General features: G+C 45.8%; 1 protein-coding gene across 2 annotated transcripts in view; it reads left to right on the top strand.

The window, feature by feature from the left end:
* ARHGEF17 (Rho guanine nucleotide exchange factor 17) overlaps positions 1–13257 on the top strand; it is a 187394-nt gene that overhangs the window by 120075 nt on the left and 54062 nt on the right. For both annotated transcript variants that reach the window (XM_072993452.2, XM_072993451.2), the window contains exon 2: positions 11555–11632. In XM_072993452.2, coding sequence (XP_072849553.2) covers positions 11555–11632 — 78 coding nt within the window. The remainder of the gene's footprint in view (positions 1–11554; positions 11633–13257) is intronic.

A 13257-nucleotide genomic window follows, 5' to 3' on the forward strand; every position in this document is an offset into this window, starting at 1 on the left:
GCAGCTGGGCAATCCTCCGAAGATGGAAATGGGCTGCCGGGACCACAGATGGCAAGGGAGAGGGAGTTTCCCAACCCACTGACTCCGGGGCCACCCCCACACAAGATTTCTGTCTTGTCCGGATTCAGGCCCATCTAGACCAAAGGTCTGCTCTAGACCGTTTGGGCCACTTCCTATGTTCTCCACTATTTGAGATTCTGGAGGAGCTGGCACCTTTGAAGTTGAACACCTTCCATGAATAAGATAGTCTGGGTAATGCCACCCTTGGGAGACCTTTCCAGGATACCCTCCCCTCCATCTTTAAAGAAAAAAAGAACTTTTCCAAAGAAAAGGAGCTTTTCCAGGCCTTCCTTTTAAACGCCTTCCATGATTTTCTGAAGTTTTCTGAAATTTGACGAGAGCAATATGAATGACTGCTTTTTCCCCCCAAGTGTGCGTAAGGTTTTTGTTGTTGTGACAAGCCACCAAAAAGACAGCTTCCCTTATTGGCTGGAGGCTTATGGAGGTTGTGATCCAAACCCCAAAACATTTTACAGCTCTTAGCTTGCCCTGCCTTACAGCCACCAGAAATGATGATTCACTGGAATTCTTCCGCTTTTATTATTCTGTGTCTACAGTAGCATGAAGAGCATGCAACTTTGAGCATCTTCAGGAATGGTTTTACAGCCTGCAGTGGAACTTTTAAAAGCTTGCCGTTTGAAGGGTTGTTCCAAGAAAAGGGAAACCTCTTTACTCCCATCACCGGAGAGAATCGCTCAGGAAAGTTAACTTGCTTTGAACTAACATTCCTAGAAGTTGTGGCTGTCCTGGCCAAGGGGCTTTTGAAAAATGTAGCCCGCAAAAAATTAATTTATTTCGTGATCTAATCAAGGCGTCACCTACTCCTTCATTTGCAAAAATTAACTTGCTCAAGTTCCGATGTCGGTGGCTGGGGTCTGATTCAGTGGCACTTTATGTGGTAGATGATCATGCCTCCGTACGTATCTTTGAGCTGCGTAGGTTGGTTAGAGTACGCATGCTGGAAACAGACCCGCAATGATATCACATAGATTCTACACAAAGCAAAAAGTGAACTATTTGCCTTGAATCACTCTTTGAAATAACGTGGCACATAATTTATTTTCTTTGATGAGCGGAATAAACAAGCAAAGAATAGGAAGGCTGTTAAGAAAAAGGGGGTAGGCGGGCTTGGTTGGTTCATTTGAGCAAATTGATCATTGATGAATCATAGTATTGCATACCTTTCCCTACACGCAAGTAGCATTGACCGAGAAGAGCAAACTTTGATTGATGGCTGATCTCTAGTATAGGGCATAGTGCGCCACCGGACTCCATATGAAATTGAAATAGGGTTAAACGAGGTGTGCGTTTTCTTACTTCTGCTCCACCCCAAAAGATGATCCTTTGCAGGGTTGGGACTGCTGATGATGAGGTGGGATGGCTTCCTGATAGGTGTCAGAGAGGAGAGCGAGCACACTGCATGACCATAATCTAGCGCCAGATCTGTTCATTTCAGAAAAACTACCCAGAGGAATCTCTCCGGCTCTTGCACCCCCCCGGTTAATTAGTGAGAAAACAACTTCCTCTTGAGAATCCTGCTCATAGAATACCGTCATGTTCACCTACGCATTTCGCTGAACAAATAACACAATCCTAGGATGTACGGTTTAAGATTATTGGCACAGGAGTTTATATTTCTAATGCTTCCACTGTTTTTAAAAATAGTATTCATAAAATGAGAAAGCTCATCAGGAAGGAAAGTTGGTGTCACCTTCTGCCTGACATGTTAATTTGGTGTTGGGAGATAATTTAGCTTGCATTAACCCTTCCTTAATGAACAGCATTAACCCTTCTTTCCTCAGCAGTTGTCCAGATTCTTATTTCCATGCAGTTCAGCCTGACCTGACATGGTGTCCCTCCCGTTAACTATAGTTTCCATCACCCTGATAGCTATGCTATGGAATTATGGGAGTTGTAGTTGAGTGCATTGGGATGATGTAGAAAAACTGATCTAGCCCCCACACTTCTGTTTTGTGTATTGTGTGGAAAGCAGCAGCATTACTCCACTGGCAAAGTAAAAGGTAAAGGTTCCCCTTGACAATTTATCCAGACGTGTCCGACTTGAAAACTGCAGTCCTTCATGTACAAAATCCCCCGAGCCGGGCCCATTTGGGGTTTCAGTGGAGTGAGAGGTGTGACAAACCCAGACCTACTGGGATCTATCACACAGTTACTAAGCTGCCACCAACCATTCCCTATAATAAGTCACACAGACCAGGGATGGATTTTTAAACAATAAAAGAATAAGGTTTATTTTAAATACAAACAGGGTAAATAAAACAATCAGGTGAATAAAATAAAGTAACGTGGCTTATTCTCACACACACAAGCATACAGTTTGGTTCACCTAGAACCTTTAACTTAAAGCACAGACCCTGAACCCATCAGTTCTGGCTAACCCACAGACACCTGAACTTATCAGGTTGGTACTCTGACACACAGTAGTACCCTGTCAGACACCCAGACTCCCACAACAGCTTCTTCTTCCCCAGCTGCTGCTTCGTCCCAACCCAGTGTCTCACAGTGTCTGTCTCAGCATCCCCTCTTCACCACACAGGCATCACATATTTATACAGTACAGCCCCTCCTCCTGATGTCCCGCCTTCCACTCCCCATAGGATGGAACTTTCCCTCCAAACCCATGACAGACAGGTAACATCAGTGCTGTTATGTAACACCTCCCCTCTTTATAAGTTGTTTTGTAGGGGGAAAGCTAAAAGTGCTTTTCACCAAAAAAACAACCTGCATAAAATACACAACAACATTTATACATACCATATAATACTTACATATACTTACACTCCAAGTTAACCATAGCAAATATGCATTTAAACATTTTACCATATACAGTACATCAATTTACCTTTATTAATACCAACCAAATTCAAAACCAGGTACATTTTAACTTTTTGTCTTCATTATATACATATAGTCCATGTTCTTTCGCCGTCTTCAGTCTTCAGGTCTTCTTGATAAGGCGTCAGCAACACAGTTCACTGACCCTCTGACCACCTTCACTTCAAAGTCATAGTCCTGTAAGTTCAAAGCCCACCTCATAAGTTTGCTATTGTGGGTTTTCATTGTCTTTAACCATTGCAATGGTGAATGGTCAGTACACAGAATAAAATGTCTTCCCCAGATGTAAGGCTTGGCCTTCTGGATCGCGTAGACTATGGCCAAACACTCCTTCTCCACGGTTGCCAAATGTCTCTCACCTTTTTGAAGTTTCCTACTCAGGTAGGACACTGGATGCTGGTCACCATTCTCATCCTCCTGGCACAGAACTGCTCCTACCCCGCTGTTAGACGCATCGGTGTAGATGATGAACTCCCGGTCGAAGTCTGGAGCACGCAGGACAGGATAGTTGATTAACGCCTCCTTCAACCTCTGGAACGCCGCCTCACAGTCGCTGGTCCACGGGATGCGGTCATCAGCCGTCTTCCTCGTCAGATCGGTCAGCGGAGCCGCAATCTCGCTAAACCTCGGGATGAACTTTCTGTAGTAGCCCACCAACCCAAGAAATGATTTGACTTTTCTCTTGGTGGTGGGTCTAGGCCAATCTCGAACAGCTTCTATTTTGGCCTCCAGGGGTTTTATCATTCCTCCCCCTACCATGTGACCTAAGTATTTTATTTCTGGGCTACCCAGCTGACACTTGCTGGCCTTTACTGTTAGCCCTGCTGCACTTAACCTCTGCAGCACTAACTCCAGGTGTATCAGGTGATCTTCCCAGGTATTACTGAAGATCCCTATGTCATCAATGTAGGCCACTGTAAAGTCACTGAGCCCTGCCAAGGTCTGGTCCATCAGCCTTTGGAATGTGGCTGGTGCATTTCTGAGACCAAAGCTCAGGACTCGAAACTCATAGAGACCAAAAGGGCTGCAAAAGGCAGTTTTTTCTTGATCCCTGGGATCAATTCTTAATTGCCAATATCCCTTTACCAGGTCCAATGATGAGATGAACCGACAACCCCCTATGGTTTCAATCAGGTTGTCTAGCCTGGGCATTGGGTAGGCATCAGGAGTGGTTACACGGTTTAATTTCCTGTAATCGACACAAAACCTAATGCTCCCATCAGGCTTGTCCACAAGGACTATCGGAGAGGACCAAGGACTAGAAGAGGGGACGATTATGTTCTCTCTAAGCATCTCGTCCAGCTCCTTCCGCACCTTGTCCCTATAGGGTCCCGTTACTCGGTATGGGGATACTGCCTGCGGGGGTGCATCCCCTGTGTGGATCCGATGCATCACTCCCTTCACTATCCCCGGCTTGTTGGAAAACACCTGTTGATATTTATTAAGCAGCATTTTTAGTTCTTGCTGCTGGTCTTGGGTGAGTGCAGGACTGATCTTTACCTCCTCTGGGTTGTATTTTACTTCCCCTCTACCCTCCCAGAAGGGTAATTCAGCTTCCTCACTCTCAGCTGCTTTTATCGCGAATAAAACCCTCTGTTCCCCTCTGTAGTAGGGTTTTAGGGCATTCACATGAACCACCCTCCTTGCTTGGTTCTCCTCCTGCTCTATTAGGTAGTTCAGGTCTGACATCTTGGAAATGACCCTATATGGTCCTGCCCATTTGAGCTGCAGTTTATTCTCTCTGCAGGGCCTAAGCCAAAGCACTTCCTCCCCCGGGTCAAAGTGCCTCTCTCTAGCTTTGCGGTCATACCATGTTTTCTGTTTGACCTTCTGCGCTTGCAGGTTTTCTGCTGCCAGCTCTAGATTTCGCTTTAGGTCATTCATCAAGGTGTCTATGTAAGTCACAACGTCTTGTGGGTCATCCTGGGTGATCTGCTCCCAATTTTGTTTGATCAAATCAAGGGGCCCTTTCACCCGTCTCCCAAATAGAAGTTCAAATGGACTAAACCCGGTACTGGCTTGTGGCACTGATCGATAAGCAAACAAAAGGGATTGCAGCTTCTGGTCCCAATTGTTTGGATTCTCTGCCAAGTAAGCCCTAATCATGCGCATTAGAGTCCCATTGAACTTCTCAGTTAACCCATTGCTTTCAGGATGATAAGCAGTGGTTTCCTTGTGCTTAATTCCACAGATCTGCCATAAGCGTTTCATGAGCTTTGATGTGAACGATGCGCCCAAATCTGTGATTATCTCTGAGGCAAATCCCATCCTGGACATGTACCCCACCAAAGCATCTGCCACTGTGTTAGTTTCAATATTAGTCAAGGGTATGGCTTCAGGATACCTTGTGGCATGGTCCACAATTGTTAGGATGAACCTGTTCCCCCTCTTTGTGGCCTTGGGCAAAGGTCCCACAATATCCACCCCTATGCATTTAAACGGAGTGTCAATCACAGGCAAAGGGCACAACTTTGCTTTGGTCCTATCGCGGTTATTCCCCTGCCTTTGACACACATCACATTGTTTACAGAACTCCCTGATCTGCTTCCCTATGTCAGGCCAGTAGAAATTCTGTGTGATTCTCTGCTGTGTCTTGTTGACCCCTAAGTGTGCAGCAAACATGTCAGAGTGCCCCCTTTGTAAGATCATGGGGCGATACTTTTCAGGTACCACCAGTTGACTTCTGATCCCATCTCCCCCTTTTGAGATATTCCTCAGGGTTTCTCTATATAAAATCCCCTTTTTCTCCAGAAATCTCACTGGGGTCTCAGGTGTTAGCTGGGCGTCAGTCACCTGTTCAAAACACTTTTGGAGAGTGGCGTCTGCCTTTTGCTCCTGTCCAAATCTGCTGTCTGTGGTTAAGGTTTCCACCACAGCTTCTGAACTTCCCCCACCTGCTTCCGTCTCTGGCTCATCATTACCCCCCTGAACTGTCCCTGTGGTGGCTTGTGAACGTGTAATCACTAGCACCCGTTTCACATGTTCAGCCAGGTCATTTCCCACGAGCACGGCTGCTGGCAGAGTCGATGAAATCGCTATCCGCCAATCTCCCCTCCAGCCTTGAAAGTTGACAGGTACCTCTGCTACTGGCAGAGAGATTATCTGCCCCTCAATCCCTGCCACCTTCATGCTCTCATTTGGGATTATAAACTCCCTAGGGATGATATCTGGATGGCACAGGGTTACCTGGGAACAAGTGTCCCGCAGCCCCCTATACTGACGGTCAAGTATTCCTACGTCCACCCCAGCTGTCTCAAACAACTGAGAATCTGTTTTTATCAGCAAGCAGCGCTTTACCTCCATAAGAGGACCATTTTCCTCAGCCTGATCAGCATAGGTAGCTGTTCCAGACTGAGTAGTCATGGCAACAGGCTCCCTCTGTGACAATGAGCTTTGCTCTTTCTGGACACAGAACACAGCTTTTGGCTTGGTCCCACTAGAATTCTGAGGCACCATTCCTTTTAGCTGCTTCAATTTCTCACATTCTGAGATCAGATGACCCTTTCCCTGACAGAAATAGCATTTTCTAGGGTATTTGGATTCTCTCTCCTCTGGTTTCGGTTTTCCCTCCAAATTCTGAGGGCTTGGTTTCATGCCTGAGGGCTTCCCTTCACCATGGGCCCCTCCCCCTTGCTGGCTTTTCCCTGGTCCCTGAGAGTACTTGCTGTAGGTTTCTTTGGGTTTACCTACAGATTTCCCCTCACCCAAGGGCTTTCTTATTTGGGAGATAAAATCTGCGATTTCTGCGGCTGCTGCCACAGATTTCGGTTTCCTTTCCCTCACCTGGAATTTCAATTCCCCATGCAGAACTGAATAGAACTGTTCCAGGGCTATCAAGTCTTTAAGCTGTTCATAGGTCTCTGTCCCCTCCTGCGATAGCCATTTCTCAAGCAGCCTCACCAATTGGGCCCCCACTTGGGTAAAAGTCTGTTCTGGCTTCTTGGTAAGGGACCTGAATCTTTGTCTCAGCTGCTCTGCATTTATCCCATGTCTTGCAAACACCAGTTTTTTGAACTCTGCAAAATCTTTCATCAGTTCCTCAGGCATCTCGGCATAAACTTCAGCAAGGCTACCACTGATTAAAGATCGCATGATGGTCATCTTCTCAGTTTCCCTCACTGAGAAGTCCACAAACGCTCTTTCCACTAAGGAAAAGAACACCTCAGGACAATCTCCCTTGTGGTACACAGGGAATTTCTTCAGGTCAGCCTTAGACAACTGGCCTCCCTCAGAATCCCTATTGTTATTATGGTTCTGGTTCATCATTTCCAGTTTTCTTAATTCAAACGCCATTCTTTCTTTTTCCAGAGCAATTTTCTCTCTCTCTAATCTTTCTTCTTTTTCCAATTGCCTCATCCTCAGTTCATGCTGTTGGGCTATGAGCAATTTTCTGAGTTCTGGGTCCTGCTCTCCTGTGCTGTCACCTTGCACTGAGCCAAATTCATCCTCAGAACCTTGGTCAATCTGGGGGTCTTTCACTTCACTCATGTCTGCTACTTGGCTTCGAGTCAAGGGCATACCCCCCCCCTCAGAACAGGCTGCTTTAAAAAGTCAAGCCTCAGAATAAAACGACCACTTTTTTCCCTCCTTGCCTCAGAACCAGCTCTCCCTAGAGATTGCTGCTGTTCTTCAGCACTTAAATTGCAACAGTATCGAGTCAGAGCCTACCCCCCTCTGCTGGGCCTCTCAGCTGGCAAGCTAGCTCACTGTTGCTACGCAGATTTGCCTCAGCTTTTTCCCGCCAAAACTAGGCTGCCTCAGAGCACCTTAATCTAAGTCTCCCCAGTTGGCACGTTCTTCTACTAGCGCACCTCCCCGTGAGGTACACCTAGAAGATTACCTACGCGCCTCAAACTGTCCCTGACTAGACCCCCCTTGCTCTGGGCACACTTGCCAAGGCTTTGCTGGACCGCTGGACAACTGGACCAGTCGTATCCCACACGCTGGACACCAATCAATGTGACAAACCCAGACCTACTGGGATCTATCACACAGTTACTAAGCTGCCACCAACCATTCCCTATAATAAGTCACACAGACCAGGGATGGATTTTTAAACAATAAAAGAATAAGGTTTATTTTAAATACAAACAGGGTAAATAAAACAATCAGGTGAATAAAATAAAGTAACGTGGCTTATTCTCACACACACAAGCATACAGTTTGGTTCACCTAGAACCTTTAACTTAAAGCACAGACCCTGAACCCATCAGTTCTGGCTAACCCACAGACACCTGAACTTATCAGGTTGGTACTCTGACACACAGTAGTACCCTGTCAGACACCCAGACTCCCACAACAGCTTCTTCTTCCCCAGCTGCTGCTTCGTCCCAACCCAGTGTCTCACAGTGTCTGTCTCAGCATCCCCTCTTCACCACACAGGCATCACATATTTATACAGTACAGCCCCTCCTCCTGATGTCCCGCCTTCCACTCCCCATAGGATGGAACTTTCCCTCCAAACCCATGACAGACAGGTAACATCAGTGCTGTTATGTAACTGATCTAGCCCCCACACTTCTGTTTTGTGTATTGTGTGGAAAGCAGCAGCATTACTCCACTGGCAAAGTAAAAGGTAAAGGTTCCCCTTGACAATTTATCCAGACGTGTCCGACTTGAAAACTGCAGTCCTTCATGTACAAAATCCCCCGAGCCGGGCCCATTTGGGGTTTCAGTGGAGTGAGAGGGAGCAGACTTTGGGAGATTAGGAACTGTTCTTTTGAACTCAGCGCTAGATGGGATCTGGTTTCTCGAAGATTTATCCTCAGAGCCTGTCTGGCAGCATCTTAATTTCACGGTTTTCCTCCGTTCCGTAACGGATGGCAGTCTGTGTTTGCAATTTTGCTGTTATATTTGGTTCCCACATATTATGTTTTGGAAAAGAAAGAAAATACAAGGGGGGGGAAACGCCCGTAGCTGAACAAGAAGGTTTAGAAAGGGACTCGTTGTGCGAATTGTACAGACGGCTCCACAGGGCAAAATAATTCGCCCACATGTCTGTCACCAAAGTTACGCTGAGATACGACTTCCAATTTCTTGGATGGTCATGGCCCACTCAACCACCACAGGGCTTTTGATTTGTTCCTTCCTTGTTCCAAAGCTTTGCAGTCTTTGTCTCATTCATCTTCTCAAAAACTTTGGGTGCAATTCGATGGGATCCTTCGGAGCAATCCAGGTCCTGTTTAAAAGGCTCTTATCTTCAGAGTGATCTATTTTATCTCTCCCTTGAGTTACCTTTCGATTCACATGGGAGACATTGCTTCTCCCGTGAGAAGGATCCAGACAGCACTTCAGTTTAAGCCAGTTCCTTCCCTTTTTGATGACTGACACTCTTACCCTTTCTCCACCTTTTGGAGTAGCTGTCATTTCATGGGCTGCAGTGGCTCCCCTTTGTTCGTTTTACCAAGTGGCATAGCGCTGTAGCAGCATATCAACCTAGAATGGATATTCCTTTATATCCAAAAAAGAATCCAGAACTCAGGGACACAATTTTTAATGGGCTTCCCTCCAGAATAATGCAAAATGAGAAAAGGATTGTGCCTTGCTACATAAAATTGTGGGTGCACACTTCCAGCAACTTGGAAGTATATTCTGCTGTCGGATTAAACCGTCTTAATTGTTTGCTTACATTTCCATAGTTTTGCTCTGACTTTAAAGGCATTACTTTTTCTGCCGTTGATGCTCAAATACAGATCCTCAGCCTGTGTCAGAAGAAAACTGTCAGAAAGTTTACTTACTTTTTTTAGTTATTTGGATTACATTTCCCCCAAACTGAAGGAAGGAACGGTGAGATCTTCTGCCTGCAATCTAAAGTGGTATAGCCTCAGCCGGGGTTAGGCTGGGCTGTGCCATGCTACTTTAGACTGCAGGGGAAAACTTGGTTTAGAGTATTCCCTGCATTATACACAGTGTCAGCCATAATATTTTAAACGAGAATTAAGGGTGTGAGTCAGCCGAAGGAAACCGTGGCCTCGTGGTTGTTGGGGTTTTTTTTTTTTCAGTGTGAGCAATAAAAGTCTGAGTTGTGTAATTCCTTGTTTGGGTCACTAAAGCGAACAAGATTTAACAAGCAAAGTAGGAATTCGTGGCCTCCAGAACTTAACGGTTGAGCATCAGTCTTATAAAATTTGAGGCACCGCGGGAGCAGCACAAGGAGCCAAAATTTGCCTCGACCCAGTAGCTGTTGATTCTGAAAGCAGGCGGCAAGACTTACAGGTTGCAGGCTCCTGTGTGAAACTGAGTTAACAGAGTCTGGTCAGATGGATCTTGGCTCGGTTTGGCTTAGAGCAAGTGACGAAGGGACCTGCTCCTCTGATCTTGTGCAGCGAAATGGAGAAAGCTTCAGAGAGAGATTCTCTGGAATTTTCATCTCAGCTCCCATGTTTAGGGTGGAGAAGAGCGGCAGGGGGAATTCAAGCCAGAGTCCGAATTTGGTGGGGGGGGGGGGCGCTTTGTGCTTATTTTTCTTTTTGTTGTCACTTGAGGTTAAAGTCATGGGGTTTCTCTCCTACCTTGCTAAATGCTGCTGCTGCAGCTGCTCCTTTTTGGTGTTGTTTAGTTGTTAAGTTGTGTCCGACTCTTTGTGACCCCATGGACCAGCGCACACCAGGCCCTCCTGTCTTCCACGGCCTTCCGCAGTTGGGTCAAAGTCATGCTGGTCCCCTCGATGACGCTGTCCGTCCATCTCATCCTCTGTCATCCCCTTGTTCTCCTCTTGCCCTCACACTTTCCCAACATCAGGGGCTTTTCCAGGGAGTCTTCTCTTCTCGTGAGATGGCCAAAGTATTGGAGCCTCAGCTTCAGGATTTGTCTTTCCAGTGAGCCCTCAGGGTTGGTTTCCTTTAGAATTGATAGGTTTGTTCTCGTTGCAGTCCAGGGGATTCTCAAGAGTCTCCTCCAGCACCACAATTCAAAAGCATCCATTCTTCGGCAGTCAGCCTTCTTTATGGTCCAGCTCTCACTTCCATACATCACTGCAGGAAAAACCATAGCTTTGACTATGCGGATCTTTGTCGGCAGGGTGATGTCTCTACTTTTTAAGATGCTGCAGCTGCTCATACAAATAATAATCATAGTTTATAGTATTCCAAAAACAAATCAGACCTTGACTTGAGAAGGAGCAGGCATGCTGATGGAATCATTTTCTGCTCTGTCTGAAAAAAAACAGCTCTCAGACTTCTGCCAGACTTCTGGGGCTGGCGAGTTCTCCGGAAGTTGCTTGCACCTCAACTGCAGCTCCATGCCAGAAGCCCGAACCATCATAGTGAGTGGTCAGAGATCATGGGAGTTGTAGTCCAGCAAGATTTGAAGGATTTAAACTGGCTCCTTGGCTGATGGTCATTTTTGGTGCTGCCCAAAGCAGAATTCACATTTCGGTTTTGCAGCTCACAAGACAGATGGTTGGTGCGTATGAAACCCTCCAAAAGCATTGTTCAGCTAAATAGATAGCATAGGGGTTTATGGTTGAAAAAAAAAAACAACATCCTTCACCACAGCCAGTTCAAGTCTGTGCAAAGCTAATTCTAGCCTGGTTGGTTTCTGGGACTAACCACTTTCGGCGATTTACCCTCAGGATGTTTGCTTCCATCATTATTTTTTTTTTAATGCCATGTTTGTTTCCCTGTCTCTTTTCTTGTAGGATATGCGAAAACATGTTATCATGACCCTCTTGGACACCGAGCAGTCGTACGTCGAGTCTCTCCGGACCTTGATGCAGGTAAACAATCGCTGTGGAAACAAAAGATGAGAAGGGAGAAAAATCTACTGCTTTGGTTGGGTTTTCGGCTCAGCTCTAAATGCACGGCACAAATCTCTCGCAGAGTTGATGTCCCAGGTGTGCTGGCACTATTTATTTTTTTAACAGGAAAATCTGTGCACAACACAAGCTAAATCTATGTGCATCCAGATGCCCTTTTTAAAAAAATGCATTTGGCCATGGGCAGAGAGCAGGGAGCTGCTTCTTAATCGTTCTCATCATGTGCCATAAAGACAATTCGGACTTACAGTAAAGCTTTTCAGGGTTTTCCAGGTACAGTGGTGCCTCGCTTAGTGATTGCTCCGTTGAGCGACGAAATTGCTTAGCTGTTTTTGTGATCGCAAAAGCGATAGCTTTGCGATGTTTCCTATGGGGAAAATTCGCTTTGCGATGATCGCAGGGAAGCGATCATCGCAATGCCCCAATTTCCGGCCAGCTGATCGGCGGTTCCAAAATGGCCACCGGGAAGAAAAATGGCCACCCGCTGTTTTGCCTCGCTTTAGAGGCACCGAAAATGGCCGCCGCAATGGAGGGTTTTCGCATAAGGTTAGTTTTTAAGCCCATAGGAACGCATTAAACACGTTTTAATGCGTTTCTATGGGCTGTTTAAAATCGCTTAGCGATGTTATCACTTTGCAGCGATTTTTGCTGCACGGATTAACATCGCTAAGTGAGGCACCACTGTACTCAGAAGTGGTTGATCCTTCCCTTTCTTGTAGGACTGTGTGCAGCTTGCCCAAGGCCACCCAGGCTGGCTCTTCTCCCAGAGAGGCACAGTGGGGGAATTGAACCCACAACCTCTGGCTCCACAGCCAGATACTTAAACCACTGAGCTATCCAGACCGCTGGGGTTCTTCTTATGGTGTCTTGAAACTGCCATTATATTTTCACCCAAGGTTTAAAAAACTTAGTCACGATCTTTCTATTCAAGCAGACAAAGATTTTGGTTTGGCCAGTGAATGTGGTCTGGTTGATCAGTATTTGTGTATTCCAGATAAGTTCTGAGTGTTATTCTACTTTCTGATCTCTTGGGATGCGGCTTTCCTGTCATCCCATCCTTATTTTTATGTATTCATCCTTTTCCAAGACATGCCGTTTCTTCATGCATGCCTGCGTTAAACACCATCAAATTGCAGAATACAACTCACAAAATACATCGGCACACCTACAGAAACATGTTGTCCAGTTCTCACATTTCAAAAGATGAACCTAAGCCCATATTTCTTTAAATAAAGCTGCAGTATCGTACCCATTTTAAATGAAACTAGGCGCGCCTATCGAACAATGAAAAATGTATTCCATGCTCTTTTAAGCCAATTTTCTGTAGACATTGGGTCAATCTTCTGTTGTGAAGCTGCCTTCAGTCTTGTAATAATTATGAGATTAAGTACTAATTCCCTATTTTCATTTCGTACTTAGCTTTTAATATGCCCCAGGACAATAATTACTGGAGTCAGAGGAATCCCCCAGGCATTAGTATATTTAATTAATGCAATTATGTCTTCCCGTAGGAGGCAGATTGGCTTAAATTGTGTATTCACTAATCTGAGAGGACGTCTGGTTGAGCTTGCTAGGCCTTACTTCTG

This window comes from Pogona vitticeps, chromosome 3 (assembly GCF_051106095.1).
Source record: "Pogona vitticeps strain Pit_001003342236 chromosome 3, PviZW2.1, whole genome shotgun sequence".
Classification (NCBI taxonomy): Eukaryota; Metazoa; Chordata; class Lepidosauria; order Squamata; family Agamidae; genus Pogona; species Pogona vitticeps.